This window comes from Papio anubis, chromosome 1, assembly GCF_008728515.1.
Source record: "Papio anubis isolate 15944 chromosome 1, Panubis1.0, whole genome shotgun sequence".
Classification (NCBI taxonomy): Eukaryota; Metazoa; Chordata; class Mammalia; order Primates; family Cercopithecidae; genus Papio; species Papio anubis.
In genome coordinates, this window is record NC_044976.1 from 10,941,679 (window position 1) to 10,958,686 (window position 17,008).

Here is a 17,008-nt window from a genome sequence, read left to right on the forward strand (position 1 = left end):
TCAGCCTGGGTGACAGAGTGAGACTCCGTCTAAAAAAACAAATTTTTTTTTTTTTTTTTTTTTTAAATAAAGACAGGGTCTTGCTATGTTGTTCAGGCTGGTCTTGAACTCCTGGGCTCAAGCAGTCCTTTCACCTTGGCCTCCCAAAGTGCTGGGATTACAGGTGTGAACCACCGTGCCTGGCCTTGTTCTTTTGCCTGTCATCTGTTACTATCCTGTAGCCCCAGCATTTGATGAAACTTATTTGGGAAGTGACAGTGAAGAGCTTCTGTGCTCATCTCTTTTTCTGACTCCCTGACTCTCTCTTTTGCCTCCCTCTTGCATTTTTAAGTTCCCTTAAATTGCATTGGCTCACCTGGATAATCCAGGGGGAATCTCCCATCTCAAAGTCAGCGGGTTCACAACCTCAACGCCATCTACCACCCCGATTCCCCGTTGCCATGTAGGGTGACGTATATGAGCACATATATGAATATGTCACCCTAGGTCCTGGGGATTAGGAAGTGGTTATCTTTAGGGGGTGCTATTCTGCTGACCACAGACCCCCTTTCATGTCCTCCTTCCATCCCATACGACAATAGGCACCCAGTGAGGATGGTATGATTCTTGCTAACTGACAGAGCAGGAGTGTCACCATCTTGGACAAGCATCGCCATTTTAAGTTCTCCTTGATTAGAAACCGCCTAAATCCAACCCCAAAACATCAGCCTAATGGCTAATGTCAGCATGACCATAAACCACAAATGACACCTCCAACGAAAAACATTCCAACACTAAGATAAACACCCCTGTCCGACCAGAGACATGCCAGCCCCGAGATAACCTTCCCTCTGACCACAGACATTCCCAGCATGCAGTAAAACTCTCCTCCACACACAAACATTCCTAGCCTGTGATAAGCACCCTCCCAGAACCCTTAAATACCCTTAGTCTGTAAGAGAAAATGCTGCTGACCGAAATTGGCCAGAAGCCCCTCTCAGTTTTATTTTCCAAAATAAACCTGTCTTTGACTGGTAAGCCACTTTTCATGTTTTTTCCTTGTTTCTTCAACTCTTACACAAACATTATTTCAAGGTACTTGCCTGTCCCTGAGTTCCTTCCAGCCAGGAACTCCAGGCTCCACCCTCTATGCCGTTTCCGTGTCCACTGTCTTTGGGTTTTACCTCCAACCCTGGGGCCAGGCAGCATGGGGCCCCACACACTCTTCCTCAGCTGTGCAGGAACTGGGGGAAGCTCAACTCGGCACCTGCTTGCAGGTGGGACAACTGTGAGAGGTGCTGCCTGCGGCCGGAGATGGACCCTGTGTACCTGTGGGTGTGTTTAAAGAGGGGGAGGAGGATGACTTTAGTTTCAGGTAGTCTGTTGGTCTGGAGCTCAAGTGAGCACTCAGTGTGGAGAGAGGGGTTCAGGGTCCCACAGTTAGGAGGTGACCGAGTTCGGCATGTGGTGATATAGTCTAGTGGTTGCTTAGGAGTGGGGGTGTGGCGGCAGACTCATAGTCCTCTAAAATGTCCATACGTTCTACTTTGTTAATTTAGGAGAGGGTCTCACCCTGTCACCCAGGCTGGAATGCAGTGGCCCAACCACAGCTCAAGAGATTCTCCCATCTCAGCCTCCCGGGACTACAGGTACATTCCACGATGCCCGGCTAATTTTTGTATCTTTTGTAGAGATGGGTTTTCTCCTTCGCTGTGTTGCCCAGGCTGGTCTCAAACTCCTGAGCTCAAGTGATCCTCCTGCCTCAGCCTCTCAAAGAGCCGGGATTTTAAGTGAGAGTCACTGCGCCCAGCCAAATGTTCACACATTCTAATTCCGAGAGTATGGATCTTGAGATAGGAAGATTATCCTGGATTATCAGGGTGGCCCAATCTAATCACATGAGTCCTTAAAAGCAGATAACCCTTCCTGGCTGTGTTAGAGAAAGATGATAGAGGCAAAGAGAGAAATGTGATGTGAGAAGGACTCAGCTCACTATTGCTGGTTTTGCAGATGGAGTAAGGGGGCCATGAGCCAAAGGATGCCACAGTCCCTAGAAGCAGGGAACAGCCCTTAGTTGGCTGTCAGAAAAGAAACAAGACCTCAGTCCTACAACCACAAGGAACTGAATTCTGCCAACAACCTTAGTGAGCAAGGAAACCAACAGTCCCCTAGAGCTTCCGGTAGGGACACAGCACATGACCTGGATGGGGGTGATCAGAGAGGGCTTCCCAGAGGAAGTGGCACTCATGAGTGAGGTCCCAAGGATGAATGGGGGTACGCTGGATTTAGGGACTGGTGCAGGCACAGGAACAGCATGCACAGGCTGCCGCAGGGAGTGGGGTGCCCGTGGGGTGCCAGTGGCAAAAAGAGGCTGGTAGGAGAGAGTACCAGGGACTTCACAGGCAGGCAAGGAGGGCAGGGCCTCTTGGGCCACTGTTAAGACTTTGGGTTTTTTTTCTTTTTTTCTTTTTTTATATGAACTGTTTCATGAATTTCCGTATCATCCTTATGCAGGGGCCATGCTAATTTCTGTATCGCTCCAATTTTAGTATATGAGCTATAGACGCAAACACAGGACTTTGGGCTTTATTCTTAGCTGGGTTGGAAGCCATCTGAGGGTCTTCGATAGGATGGAGGGGAAGACAGTAGATCGTGTTTTCAAAAGATCAGTCTGGTGTCTGCACTGGGAGCTGGGTGCGGTGGATGGGGTAGACGAGAGGAGACCCTCAAGTGGCCACTGTCAAGTCCAGATGGCGGGAAGGTGAGGAAGAGCTGGTAGATGTGGGGGTAAAACTGCAGGTTAAACAGAACTAGTGATAGGTTGGGGGCCAGGGAGAAGCAAGCATTTCAAAAAGCAGTCAGTCTCGGCCAGGCATGGTGACTCACTCCCGTAATCCCAGCACTTTGGGAGGCTGAGGTGGGTGGCTCAGTTGAGGTCAGGAGTTCGAGACCAGCCTGGCCAACATGGTGAAACCCCCCCCTCTACTAAAAATACAAAAATTAGCCAGGTGTGATGCCAAGCACCTGTAGTCCCAGCTACTTGGGAGGCTGAGGCAGGAGAATTGCTTGAACGCAGGAGGTGGAGGTTGCAGTGAGCCAAGATCACGCCACTGCAGTCCAGCCTGGGCAACAGAGACAGCGAGTACTCTGTCTTAAAACAAACAAACAAACAAACAAACAAACAAACAAACAAACCACCTCAGTCTCATGGGGAGTGGGGAGCAGGGATCTCAGAGCCTCTGTGCCGGGCCTAGTTTCTCGGCCTTTGGACATGCCTGTCCCCATCTGGGATGCCCTCCCCACAGTCCCTACCTGCTGTAATTCTGGACTACAGCACACCCCCCACCCCAGGCAGCAGAAGCTGGCGGATCAGAGCACGTGCCAAATACTGGCTCTAACACTGACCAGCTGTGTGACTTTGGGCAGATTTCTCATCATTATGTCTCAGTCTCCCCATCTGTAAAATGGGTTGGCAGTGATTGGCTATTAGAATTACTTTTGCTATGGAAAGCAAACCGTCCAGCATTTGCACTTCTTTCTGCTCAGCTTCTGCTAGGCCAGCGCATCTCAAACTCCCTGGGGCTCTTGTTAAAATGCAGATTCCAATTAGGGAGGTCTGGGGTTCTGCATTTTGACAAAGTTCCCAGGTGGTGCCCCCCGCTGCTGGCCAGGGGCCTCACCTTGAATAATGGAGCACACAGCGGTGGAGATCCCCGGGAGACAGGGAGGGGAGGGGTACTTACCTCACTGGCCCTGCTCAGCTCTGGCCCCTTGGGGATTTTGCATTTGATCTGACTCCCCGCCCACCCCACAACTCGTAGACTTGTCTCCCACAGGTATGGTCCGGCTGAGACCAGGCGGGGCTTTTGGAAAGTGAACTGTAACTGGTCTTGTAGGGAAAACCAAACCAACCTGAAAATAGACCGGCCTAGAAACGGTAAGGTTTTAGGCCACCCTCTCTTTATCTTGTTGCCACTAAGGTGGGGCCGAGGGCCTCCGGCTGCACAGCTCATTACCTTGTGGACACCTCACTTTGCCTTGAACCTGCGGGGAACTCCACCCAAAAGCCCCCCCTCCAGTCCTTGGGCTTCCCCCTCCCACTCTTCGCTTTCTGATCCCTCCTTCCCTCGCAGGCAGGGGCACATCCTAGCTCCCCTCTCCCTCTTCCCTCCCTCTTCCTCACGGCAGCTGGAGCTGATGAGCCAGGCAGGGTGGGCCTGGAAATTCACAGGGCCAGACTTCTCTGGGCAGCGGCAGACGCCCAGGCCCTTGCCTCCTTCTCCACCAGGAGCTGGGACAGGTGAAGGGCCTGTGTGAGGGGAAGGGGGTGCCCCTTCCTCGCTCAGCCCCACATGGAAAATGGGGCCCCAAGTCCTCTGCTCCTCCTTTCAAGGGGTTTTGAGAGGCACAGGCTGGACATCCCAGCTGAGATCCCATGACCCCTCCGCACAGCAAGAAGACTGCCCTCCGGTGGCAAACTATGGATTTACTGAGAATTATTGTTGAAAATAAGCCGCCACCTTCCAGTGTCCTTGAGACGCTATTTACATATATGTGTCCTTGAGACGCTATTTACATATATGGCTTTGTACATCTGTGTTCTCACTCTCTTTATGTATACACATATTATTATCACTTCTTAATTTTTTAATTTTCTTTTTTTTTTTTGAGGCAGGGTCTCACTCTGTTGCTTTTGCTGGAGTGCAATGGCACAATCTCGGCTCACTGCAACCTCCACCTCCTGGGTTCAAGGGATTCTCCCACCTCAGCCTCCTGAGTAGTTGGGATTATAGGCGTGCACCACCATTCCTGGCTAATTTTTGTATTTTTAGTAGAGATAGGGTTTCGCTACGTTGGCCAGGCTGGTCTCAAACTCCTGACTTCAGGTGATCCGCTGGCTTCAGCCTCCCAAAGTGCTGGGATTACAGGCATGAGCCACCGCACCCAGCCAAGATGATCCCAGTTTTGTTGGCAACATCCAAAGCACTGTAATCAGGAGCCAGTGGAACATATGCCTTCTTCTCTCCATCCGGCCGAATCAGGGTGCTGACCTTGGCCACATCCACGTCACAGAGCTTCCTCACAGCCTATTTGATCTGGTACTTGTCGGCTTTAACATCCACAGTGTATACAAGTGTGTCGTTGTCTTCTGTCTTCTTCACGGCAGACTTGGTGGTTAGCGGGAACCTGATAGCAGGGTGGTCAAGCTTGTTTCTCCTGGGAGCGCTCTTTCGAGGATATTTGGGCTTTTAATACCTATTTTTATTTATTTTTTTGAGACGGAGTTTCACCCTTGTTGCCCAGGCTGGAGTGCAATGGTGCGATCTCGGCTCACTGCAGTCTCCACCTCCCAGATTCAAGCAATTCTCATGCCTCAACCTCCTGAGTAGCTGGGATTACAGGCACCCACCACCACGCTGGGCTAATTTTTTTTGTATTTTCAGTAGAGATGAGGTTTCGCCATGTTGGACAGCCTGGTCTCAAACTCCTGGCCTCAGGTGACTCTCCCGTCTCATCTTTCTAAAGTGCTGGGATTACAGGCATGAGCCACAGCGCCCAGCCCTGGGATTTTTTTCATTTTAAAGATGGGTAGCCTGTGGCCTAGAGATGGGAGATAATTGGGTACACAGTGAAGCTCAAACCTTTCTGCACTTAGTTGCTGTGTGACCTTGGGCAGGTGGCTACACCTCTCTGGGCTGCAGCTTCCTGATCTGTAACATGGGATAGTGATCTGGCCCCAAAGAGCTAGGGGTGTGAAAAGGAGGAGTTGTGTGAAAGCAGGCACCCAAGGCCAGACTCGGGGGGGTAATGTGCAATACCATGGGCTCCCCATTCTCTGCACCCCCTACCCCTCCATGGACCCAGGTGTGATGGCAGGAGGGAGACATAAGCGGCCAGAGCCCCCCGGGTGTGTTCTAGGCCCCAGCAGAGTGAGCAGGGCCTGGGGCCATGGTCCCTGTAGACTCCGTAGCTGTCAGTGAGACAGGCCGGGAGGGGAGACCCAGGACAAGGACCCAGAATGTTCCCACGCTCAGCAGGCCTTGCAGGTGAGCCCTCACACCTCCAGCCAGCCCCAGGCACAGGCTACTGAACTCACTCAGTGAGATGCTGTGGGTTAGGAGCACTTCGGGTGTCCTGGCAGTTTCCCGCCCCCGAGCCCTCGGGGTGACTTAAGAGTGGACAGTCTCCTCTAATGCTGGAGGGAGGAAGGTGTCCTCAAGGCCCCGGGCTCTGGATTAAATGAGAAGGGAGACCACCCAAGCGCCACGTGACTATTGGGCAAATATCAGGTTCATGTATTATTTCAAATTAATATGGCGACATGTTTCAGACATGCAAAAAAAAAAAAAAAAAAGAATGATGTAACCAGCACCCCATTTATCCACGTTCCAGCCATGCTGCTGCTCTCTGCTGCTTCCTGAACATGCCGGAAACTTCACTGTTCCCTTGAGTGGAGAGAAGGGTCAGGCAGCCCCTTAGGCCAGCCAGGCCTCTCTCCTGGGGGAAAGTGGCTTCTGCTTCCCTTCCCCAAACCAAGAAAGCCCCACATGGCACCAGGGGCCACCTCCTTTCTGCCAGGCACCATCTTGGATGCTGAAGACGTGGAAATGCGACGAGGCTCCCTCCCTGCCTCCTGCCTCATTTCCTGCTTCCCTTCTTCTCCCTTTCTTTCCACCCCAGAAGTTTCACATCCTGGATGACCTGTCATTCCATCTGGAAAGACAAAACTCCTTCCCTGGGATCTCAACAGAGAATTTCCTCTCTTGAACCCTTTCTTATGATGGGGCTTCACTTTCAAAGAACCCTTGAAACACATGGGGGGCTTGTGAAAAACACATCTTCTTGAGGCTGGGCGAGGTGGCTCACGCCTGTAATCCCAGCACTGTGGGAGGCTGAGGCAGGAGCATTACTTGAGCTCAGGAGTTTGAGACCAACTTCGGCAACATTGCAAGACCTAGTCTCTACAAAAAAATAAAACATTAGTTGGGTGTGGGGGTGCATGCCTGTGGCCCCAGGTACTCGGATGGCTGAGGCAAAAGAGAAGACTACTTCAGCCTGGGAGGCTGAGGCTGCAGTAAGCCATGATTGCACCATTGCACTCTAGCCTGGGCACCAGAGTAAGACCCTTTCTCAAAAAAAAAAAAAACCCCACAAAAACCCACAAAACAAAAACCACACCTTCCTGAAAAGAGTGAGCCTCTCTGACCCCTACTTCACACCATGCACAAGAATGAAACTTGAATATGAACGATTAAACAATCTCATCTAGAAGTTAATGTAGGAGAATATTTAAGTGACACTGAGTGGGCAAATATTTCTTAAACAGGACAAAAAAAAGGCATTAACCATAAAAGAAAAGATTAGTGTATGTTATGTATTAAAGCTAAGAATGTCTGTTCATCAAAAGCCTCCATAAAGAAAGTGAAAAGGCAAGCCAGAGGATGCAAGAAAATACTTGCAGTACATATAATCAACAAAAGCCATGTATCTAGAATATGTAAAGAGCTCTCACACATCAATAAGAAAAGCCAGACAACCGGATTAAAAAAAATGGCCACAAGACCTGAATAGGCATCTTACAAAAAAGAATGCCTAAATGGTTAATAAACATGGGAAAAGGTGCCCAACAACATTACTTATCAGAGAAATGCAAATAAAAACCACAATGAGGTATCGCTACAGATCCAACAAGATGGCTAAAGTTGTAAAAACTGACACCGCCACGTGCTGACAAGGAAGTGGAACAATTGGAATCCTCAGACACTGCAGGGAAGTACCTGCTAGTACGACTGCTTTAGAAGCCTGGATGGAGAATCTATCAGAACTGAGCATGCCTTATGCTCCAGGAATTCCACTCCTAGTTATATAGCCAACAGAAGCATGTACATTTCGTCACTAAAACGTGTACAGGAATGTTCCCAGCAGCACTATCATAACAACCAAAAAATGGAATGTCTATTGAGAGCAGGCCCAGAGTGGTGGCTCATACCCTGTAATCCCAGCACTTTGGGAGGCCAAGGCAGGTGGATCATTTGAGGTCAGGAGTTCAAGACCAGCCTGATCAACATGGTGAAACTCTTTCTCTGCTAAAAATACAAAAACTAATTGGGCGTGGTGGTACACACCTGTAGTCTCAGTTACTTGGGAGGCTGAGGCACAAGAATCACTTTAGCCCAGGAGGTGGAGGTTGCAGTGAGTTGAGATCATGCCACTGCACTCCAACCTGGGCAACAGGGCAAGACTCTGTCTCAACAAAGTAAAAAAAAAAAAAAGACAGTAGACTAGACAAATAAATTGTGCATATTTGTGCAATGCTATACTGCAAAGCAATGGACAGAAATGAGCAACTGTTATTTGCAACAATGCGAATGATTCTCACAATATAATGCTGAATGAAAGAGGCTGGTTGCAGGGGAATGGACTGTGTAATTCTACTTTATGTAAAATCCAAAAGCAGTCAACACTAATAGAGGGATAGAAATCAGCCTTTTGGGAGAAGTGTGTGGGAGGGGGGATGAGGGAGGAGCTGGGGCTGGCAAGATCCTGTTTGATGAGTTGGGTGCTGATTGCCCGGTGCATTCATCTTGTAAAAATGCAGTTGGCTGTAACTTGAGATCTGTGCACTTTTTTTGTACGGGTGTGTTAGACTTCAACGAATAAGTTTACCAGAAATGTGTATTGTTGGGTCCATCCCAGAGACAAGGTAGGAAGCAACTATGTTAATCCCAGGGCGAGGGGATGGTGACTGGCCCCAGGTGAAGGTGGTGATGATGGTGGTATGAAAAAGGGCCAGGAGAATTTGTTGATGGGTTGTTTGAGAGGAGAGAGTCAAGGGAGATGCTAAAGTTTCTGGCCTGAGCTGGAGTAGCCCAAGAGCGGTGTGGGTTTGTGGAATCAGGAGTTCTTGTCCTGATTTCTCTCCGATAATACAAAACTCCGTCTCAGGCCTCCTGGGACTGGTGGGGACAGAGGGAGTATGGATATCTGGGATCCACCTGGCCTCACCAGCTTTTCTGACCTGCTAGGATCGACCCTTCGAGGACACCTGTCGTGGAAACCCCGGCCACTACTATGACAAGGCTGTCAGGAGGTGCTGTTACCGCTGCCCCACGGGTGAGTGGGGGCGCTGGGGGTGGGGAGAAGGGGGGAAATTTGTCCTCAATTGATGACCCTCTTGGGGGATTGATGAGTGGGGAAATTGGAGCCAACCGTCATTGTCATAATTGGCTACAGTTTTCTGCAGGTCATTCCTGGCATTGCAGAGTCCAGAGACTCTGTCAGAGGTTAGGGCTGTAGAATTGAGACTGTGTTTGTTGCTGCCACAAGAAAGTCCATCTCCGTGAGTTTTTATTTTTAACTTAGAGCTGCCCTTTATTGGACACTTACTATCCATGAGTCCAAGACCTTTATATGAACTGCATCATCTCATTAAGTGCTTGCAGTGATCCTTTATTACACTCATTTTGCAAATGAGGCTACTGGGGCTTGGCAAGGTTAAGTTCCAGCCACTTTCCTTGATGACCAGGGTAACACAGTTGGGAAATGGTGGAATGATCAGGGCTGGGGCCCAGAGCTCAGAGACCTCAAAGCTTGGGCTGTCGACATCCTCTGACCACCCTTCATTTCTGGGGCCCGGAAGCCCTTTGCAGTTCTTTCTTTCCTTTTCCTTCTTCTCTCTCTTCTTTTCTTACTTTTGCCTTTCTTTCCTTTCTTTCTTTCGGAGTTTTGCTTTTGTTGCTCAGGCTGGAGTGCAACGGCGCAATCTCGGTTCACTGCAACCTCCGCCTCCCAGGTTCAAGCGATTCTCCTGACTCAGGCTCCCAAGTAGCTGGGATTACAGGCATGCACCACCACACCTGGCTAATTTTGGATTTTTAACAGAGACAGGGTTTCACCATATTGGCCAGGCTGGTCTCAAACTCCTGACCTCAGGTGATCCACCCGCCTCAGCCTCCCAAAGTGTTGGGATTACAGGCATAAGCCACTGTGCCTGGCCTGATTTTTTTTTTATATTAATTTAAAATAAAGACAAGGTCTCGCTAATTGCATAGGCTGTTCTTGAACTCCTGGGCTCAATCAGTCCTCATGCCTCAGCCCCCCAAAGCGTTGGGATTACAGGCGTGAGCCACCATGCCTGGCCTCTTTGCAGTTCTTGTCTGCTCCAGCTCAGAACACTCATTTATCCCGGGACAACCTGGACAGTAGATTTCTCTGAGACCAGGCTCCCGGACTAGAGCTCCCTTTCTGGAATGCTTGCCCACCCCCAGCACCGTGATTGACTTCTAGTCCATTACCAGGAAATCCTTCTGGAGCTGGGCGAGTGTTGTTCTTTCCATTTGGCAGCTAATGCTTAGGCCCGAGGAGATAAGCAGCTGGAATAGGGTTGTGAGGCATTTCTGCCCCTGTGGTTATGATTAAAAGCTCCGAGGCACAACCAGTGGTCTTAGATGGGCGGGGCAGGACATAACGATGCCCTCGTGGTCTCTGACCTCCAGGAACGGAGATTGTCACGAGGACATCAGCCTTTAGCTGTGCCAGCAAGGGTGGGAGGGAGTCTGTGTGTGTCTGGTTCATTGTGTTGCTTTGAGGACAACAGGCCATTGCAAGTGGGCGGGCATTGTCTGGAGGGCTTCCGACAGTGGGGGCGGAGGAGCCCATCCACCCATCACCTGATCCTCCCAGCTGTGCTGTCTACGGCCATCAGGGGTATTCCACTGGAGCTGTGCGGGAACCTGGGTCAGTCAGTTCCCAGACTTGTGGCCTCTTAACTCCCCCACGAGATTCAGATCAGCCTCATGCTCAGGCCACCAAAGGACAGAGGGAAACATTCTTAGAAAGAATTTGATGTTTTTGTATTTGATTTTGATTTGTATTTTCAACAGTGATTCAAAGTAGTCATTGTACGGGCGAGAGCAGTGGGTTGGATGCTATTGGACTTTCTTGCTTTTATTTTTGGTTTAGTGTTGATTTTGAATGATCTATGAGGTGGATCCCCTGGTTTCTTCAGTGCTTCACTGGTCGGCCATCCACCCACCAATCCAAGTACCTGTCCCCCTCACCTGCCCATCCATCCATGTACCTACCCACCCACCCATCTTTTTAACCACTCACTAACCCACCGCCTTCCATCCCCTTTCCATTTTTCTTCCCATCCAGCCCCTATCCATCCACCCATCTGTATTAGTTTGCTGGGGCTGCCATAACAAAATACTGTAGCCTGGGTGACCTAAAGAATAGACATTTATTTCTTACAGTTCTGGAGGCTTGAAGGTCCAAGATCAAGGTTTTTGCAGGGTTTGATTTCTGGTGAGGGCTGTCTTCTTGGCTTGCAGATGACAGTCTTCTCATGGTGGGAAGATCTCTCTCTCCCTCTCTCTTTCTCCCCCTCTTCATATAAGGCCACCAATCCCATTGGATTAGGGCCCCATCCTTATGACCTCATTTAGCATTAATTGTCTCCTAAAAGTCCTATCTCCAAATACAGTCACACTGGGAGTTAGGGTTTCAACACATTTAACATATGAACTTTGTAGGGGACACAATTCAGTCCATAGCACCATCCCCTTCCCATATCCCTCCAATTATCTTCCCATTCACCCCCTCATCCATACACCCACCCCTCTCCTGGCCATTTTCTCATCTACTTTTCCATCCATCCATCCATCCATCCATCCATCCATCCATCCATCCATCCATGCATGCATCATCCATCCAACAAACGTTTATTTGTCTCTCTCTCTCTCTTTTGAGAGAGAGTTTCTCTCTGTAGTCCAGGCTGGAGTGCAGTGGTGCAGTCTTGGCTCACTGCAACCTCTGCCTCAAGTGATTCTCCTGCCTCAGCCTCTTGAGAAGCTGGAATTACAGACATGTGCCACCAAGACTGACTAATTTTATATTTTTAGAAGAGACAAGGTTTCTCTATGTTGTCAGGCTGGTCTCAAACTCCTGACCTCAGGTGATCCGCCAGCCTTGGCCTCCCAAAGTGCTGGGATTACAGATTTGAGCCACCGCGCCTGGCTTCTCATTCTTATAATGGGGTCAGCTTTCACCTTTCCAGCTTCTTCTCCCTTGGCCATTCTATAGGAACTGCTGCATGCTTTCAAGTCTCTGGGCCTTTTTACTTATTTACGTATTTATTTGAGATAGAATCTCACTCTGTTGCCCAGGCTGGAGTGCAGTGGTGTGATCTCGGCTCACTGGAACCTCTGCCTCCTAGGTTCAAGCAATTCTCTTGCCTCAACCTCCCAAGTAGCTGGGATTACAGGCATGTGCCACCACACCCAGCTAGTTTTTTGTATTTTAAGTAGAGATGGGGTTTCACCGTGTTGGCCACGCTGGTCTCCAACTCTTGACCTCCAGTGGTCTGCCCATCTCGGCCTCACAAATTACTGGGATTACAGGTGTGAGCCACTGTGCCAGGCCTAGTTTCTGGGCCTTTGGACATGCCTGTCCCCATCTGGGATGCCGTCCCCACAGTCCCTACCTGCTGTAATTCTGGAACCCCTTCCTCCATGAGGCCTTCCCTTGCTAGCCTGATGCTTGGTGGTGGTTCCCACTCAGTTCTCCCAGGGCCCGATTGCTGTGGTTTTTATCCTCTGGAATGGAGTGGCCCACAGTGCTCTATGACTTTTCATGGGACCTACAGTCCCAGCCACAAGGAGAAAGACACTTCCTTCTTATCCTCTCTGGCTGCTTTGACCCCAGCCTGACAGGGCCTTGATGGGGAGTGGGTGGAGAGAAAAATGACATCTCAGGTCCCAGGCTCCCTCCACTTAAAAGCTGTGACTCAGGGAGAGGGGCTCCCTTCTCCCCATTTCTCCTCTCCAAGGCCCAGTGCTGGTTGGGGCTGAGTACTCCATATTGGTGTGGTGGGTGGGGCATTTTACTGGAGTTTTATTGACCTTGTGCTTCCGGGTAGCCAGAGAGGAAAAATGAAAAACCCACAAAAACCCCTTCTTTGATCTGTCGGGGAAATTTCTTGACATTTTGCCCGCCCTCTGCAGCCAGCACTCAGCTGTGTGGCCCGGTTTGCACGTGGGCGGGTTGGTGGAGGAAGGAAGCTGAGAGACCTTTGAGATTGAAAAGTGGAGATGTCATCGAATCCATCCTTGCACCCAGGCCTGTGATGCCCTCTCCAGCATTCCCGAGAGCAGGTCCCCAGCCCTTTGCTTACATACTCTTGGTGACAGGGAGCTCATTCACTGACTCATAACAATGACCATGATTCATACTGATGGAGTGTGTTATGTGCTGGCCGCTGTGCTGGGCCCTTTACCCACCTTAGTTTCTTCAATCCTGATAAGAAACCCAGAGAGGAAACTTGGACATCGAGGGGTTCAGGGATTTGCCCAAGGTCACATGCGAATCAGTGGCTCAGCCGGGCCGTGAACATGACCACCCAGCACAGTCTCCTGAGCTCTTCAGCTGTAGTTGATACTGACCCCCAAGGTCTCGAATTTGGGAGGCAGAAGAGTTTACGAGTGAAGAGCTAATGAGGGGGCTACAAAGCCCTTCCTGTTCTCCATCTTCCTGGACCACCCTCCTTTTGTGTGCAGACTCGCTCCCCACAGGAAGGGGTCTCCCCTGCAGATGTCTGAGGCCTGTCCAGGTTCAGGGGGAGGATGTGAGGCCAGGCCAAGTGTTAGGTAGGGAGCATGGCAGGTATATCCCATCTTGTCCCAGGAGCTGAGGGTTCCTCCAAAGGCTGTGAACAGGAAGGAGGAGGAGGAGGAGGGGGTTTGTGGGTTCCCCCAGCTTCCGCTGCCCTTAGGTAAAGCCCAGCTCTGTGCATGGGCACGCCCACTTGGTGTGACAGCTACTGCCCCTGCCGCCTCCCTCTCCCCTGCCCAGTCCCTCTTCATCTTGGGCTTCAGCTGAGTGTGCTGGGCTCCCCTGTGCCCTCTGACACTGTCCCAGCAGGGTACTCTCACAGCAGCTCCTGGCCCCCGCACTGTCCCTGTGTGCTTGACACACCTCTGCATTCCTCAGGCTCCACTTAAGTGTAGGCCCTACCTGACCCCAGCCTGGGCCACAGAGCAAGATTCTATCTCAAAAGAAAAAAAAAAAAAAAGAGAAATAAACATTTGTTGGATGGATGATGGTTGGATGGAGGGATGGCCACAAGGCAGCTCAAAGATCTTGGCTCTGGGCTCTTGGTGCCTCCCATGGTTCCACTTTCCTAACACTCCTTCCATGTGTCATGACTTGTCTATCGTCTTCCTGCAGGATCCCCAGCCCTGAGCCCAGGGCTTGGCACATAGTAGATTCTCCATTTTTGAAAGAATAGGTGAATGAATGAATATGGCTGGCTTGCCCCACATAGTCTTCTGTGACAGCCAGCCGCTGCCTCACAGGGCCAAGCTTCTATTGTCCCCCTGGCACCTCCCCCTGCTGAAGTTAGACCAGCCTCTCTCTCCTGCCCACCCCACTGGCAGGTACATCCTAGTCTTGTCTTTATTTAAGCCTGAAAAATCCACCAGGGTTCTTTTGTGTAGGAAGAAGTACGTGGGGGTGGGAAGGAGGAAATGGAAGGCAGTAGAAGGAGTTAGGACTGGCCCAATGCAGCAAGCATTTATTGAGCTCTGTTGGATATAGGGTTATTTGGGGGAGAGAAGTACAAGGTCCTGCCTCCTGGGAGCAACCCACTAGTAGAGGAGGTGACATGCTTATAGACATCTGATATTCCAGAGGGTATCTGTGCTAAGATAGTTTCAAAGGAGGAAGAATGGGAGCTTACAGTGAGGAAAAGCCCCTAAACCACTGGTCTGCATCCACCCATCCATCCATCCATTCATCTACCCATCCACCCATCTACCCACTCATCTACTCTTCCCTAACACATCCATCTATCCACCCATCTATCTGCCCATCCACCCTTCCCCATCCATCCATCCACCCATCCTTCTACCCATCTACCCACTCATCCACTCTTCCCTAACCCATCCATCTATCCACCCATCTACCCACCCATCCACCTCACCCATCCATCTCGATCGACGATTGATTACTGTGGATCGATATTGATCGATGATCGATTTATTGACGGATTGATGGGGATGATGATCGATGAAGTATTGATGAGATCGATGAAGCGATTGATCGACGATTTATCGATGATGATTGACGCATTTTATCGACGACGATCGATCGACGGGATTACTGCATTTCGGCTGATGATCGATCGACACAGATGATCGATCGATGACGATGATCGACGATGCATTTTATCGACGACCGATTGATGACGATTTCCGATGATAGATCGACGATGATGATGATGATCGACGAATCCACCCACCAACCTACTCATCCACCCATCTACCCATCTTCCCACCCATCCACCACTCATCTATCCATCCACCCATCCACCCACCCACCCACCCACCCACTCATCCATTTACCCACCTATCCACCCACTCATTCATTCATTGATTCACCCAATATGTTCCGTGTGTTTGCATTCTATCAGACCCTAGAGATTCAACCATGGGGGGTTGGGCAGGTATCATCTTGCCCTCACAAACTCAATCTCAATAAGACAAATATTATACCAGTTTGAGACTTTTCTATCTGCCTGTAAGAAAAGGGGGTACCATAGTTTGAATTCCCCCAGAAGTAGACTGTTATGGGCTGAATTGTGCCCCCCACCACCAATTCCTATGCTGAAGTCTTAACCCCAGAATCTCAGAATGTGACCTTATTTGGAGATGGGGTCTTTAAAAAGGCAATTGAGTTAAAATAAGTTCACTAGGATAGGCCCAAATCCAATATGACTGGTGCCTTTATAAGAGGAAATTAGGACACAGATATACACAGAGGCAAGACTGTGGGAGGCCATGGGGAACACAGTCCATCTATAAGTCAAAGAAACTAAAAACTCAGAAGAAACTAGCCCTGTGCATACCTTGATTTTGGACTTCTGGCCTCAAAAACTGACTATGAATTTCTGTTGTTTAAGCCACGCTGTCTGTGGTAGTTTGTTATGGCAGCCTGAGCAGACTGATGCACAGACTTTGAGGCAAAGATCTGAGTACAGTTAGTGATGCCTGGAAACACCAATTTGGAAGTAGGGAAGTGGCAGAGGGAAGGGAAGGCAGCTTATAAAGTTGTGTTAGAAAGATAGTTACTGCTGTGGGCAACTGGGGCTTAATCCCTCTGGGGGCCTCTGCGAGCCAGTGCGGAACAGCTGAGGGCTGAGGGAGCTGGGGTATTTATATGCCAACGCCCATTAACCATTGGTGGAGCTGCTCCTGGGGTGGTACATCTTGGTAGGTCTGGTCTGCTGCACCCTGGCAGAGCAGGCTGTGGGTGTTCTGAGAGGGTGACTTTAAAGGGACCCAGAGAGAGGAGCTGGGTGGGATCAGATGATCAGGAAAGTTCCATGAGAAGATGGTATTTCAGCCTGATCTGGCTGGGCATGAAGGGTTCCCAGTGGGTGGAAGTGGAGATGGAGAAGCCACTTAGCCTGCAGGAAGAACATTTGTGTTAGTTTGCTGGGGCTGCCGTAACAAAGTACCACAGGCTGAGTGGCTTAAACCAGTGGTCCCCAACCTTTTTGGCACCAGGGACTGGTTTCGTGGAAGACGATCTTCCCACGAAGTGGGGTCAGGGACGGTTTTGAGATGAAATGGTTCCATCTCAGATCATCAGGCATTAGAGTCTCATGAGGAGCGCGCAACCTAGATCCCTTGCGTGTGCAGTTCACAATAGGGTTTGCGCTCCTATGAGAATCTAATGCTGCCACTGATCTGTTAGGAGGTGGGGCCCAGGAGCTAATGCTTGCTCACTGTCACTCACCTCCTGCTGTGTGGCCCCATTCCTAACAGGCCATGGACTGGTACTGGTCCCCAGCTGGCTTAAACAACAGAGATGTATTGTCTCATACTTCTGGAGGCCAGAAGTAGATCAGGATGTTGGCAAGGCCATTCTCCCTCTCAAGGCTCTAGGGAAAGACTTGGCTTCTCTCTCAACTTCCAGTAGTTTCTTAGTTTGTGGCAGCATCACTCCAGTCTTCACATGGCGTTCTCCC

General features: G+C 50.1%; 1 protein-coding gene and 1 non-coding gene across 5 annotated transcripts in view; one reads left to right on the forward strand and one right to left on the reverse strand.

Moving 5' to 3' along the window:
- Positions 1-17,008, forward strand: part of TNFRSF8 (TNF receptor superfamily member 8) — an 80,938-nt gene that overhangs the window by 11,958 nt on the left and 51,972 nt on the right. For all 4 annotated transcript variants that reach the window (XM_009195306.4, XM_009195187.4, XM_031664480.1 and 1 more), the window contains exon 2: positions 9,006-9,093. In XM_009195306.4, the coding sequence (XP_009193570.3) occupies positions 9,006-9,093 (88 nt within the window). The remainder of the gene's footprint in view (positions 1-9,005; positions 9,094-17,008) is intronic.
- Positions 2,449-2,552, reverse strand: LOC116272041. Its single transcript, XR_004180775.1, has one exon. It is a non-coding gene; the product is annotated as a U6 spliceosomal RNA (small nuclear RNA).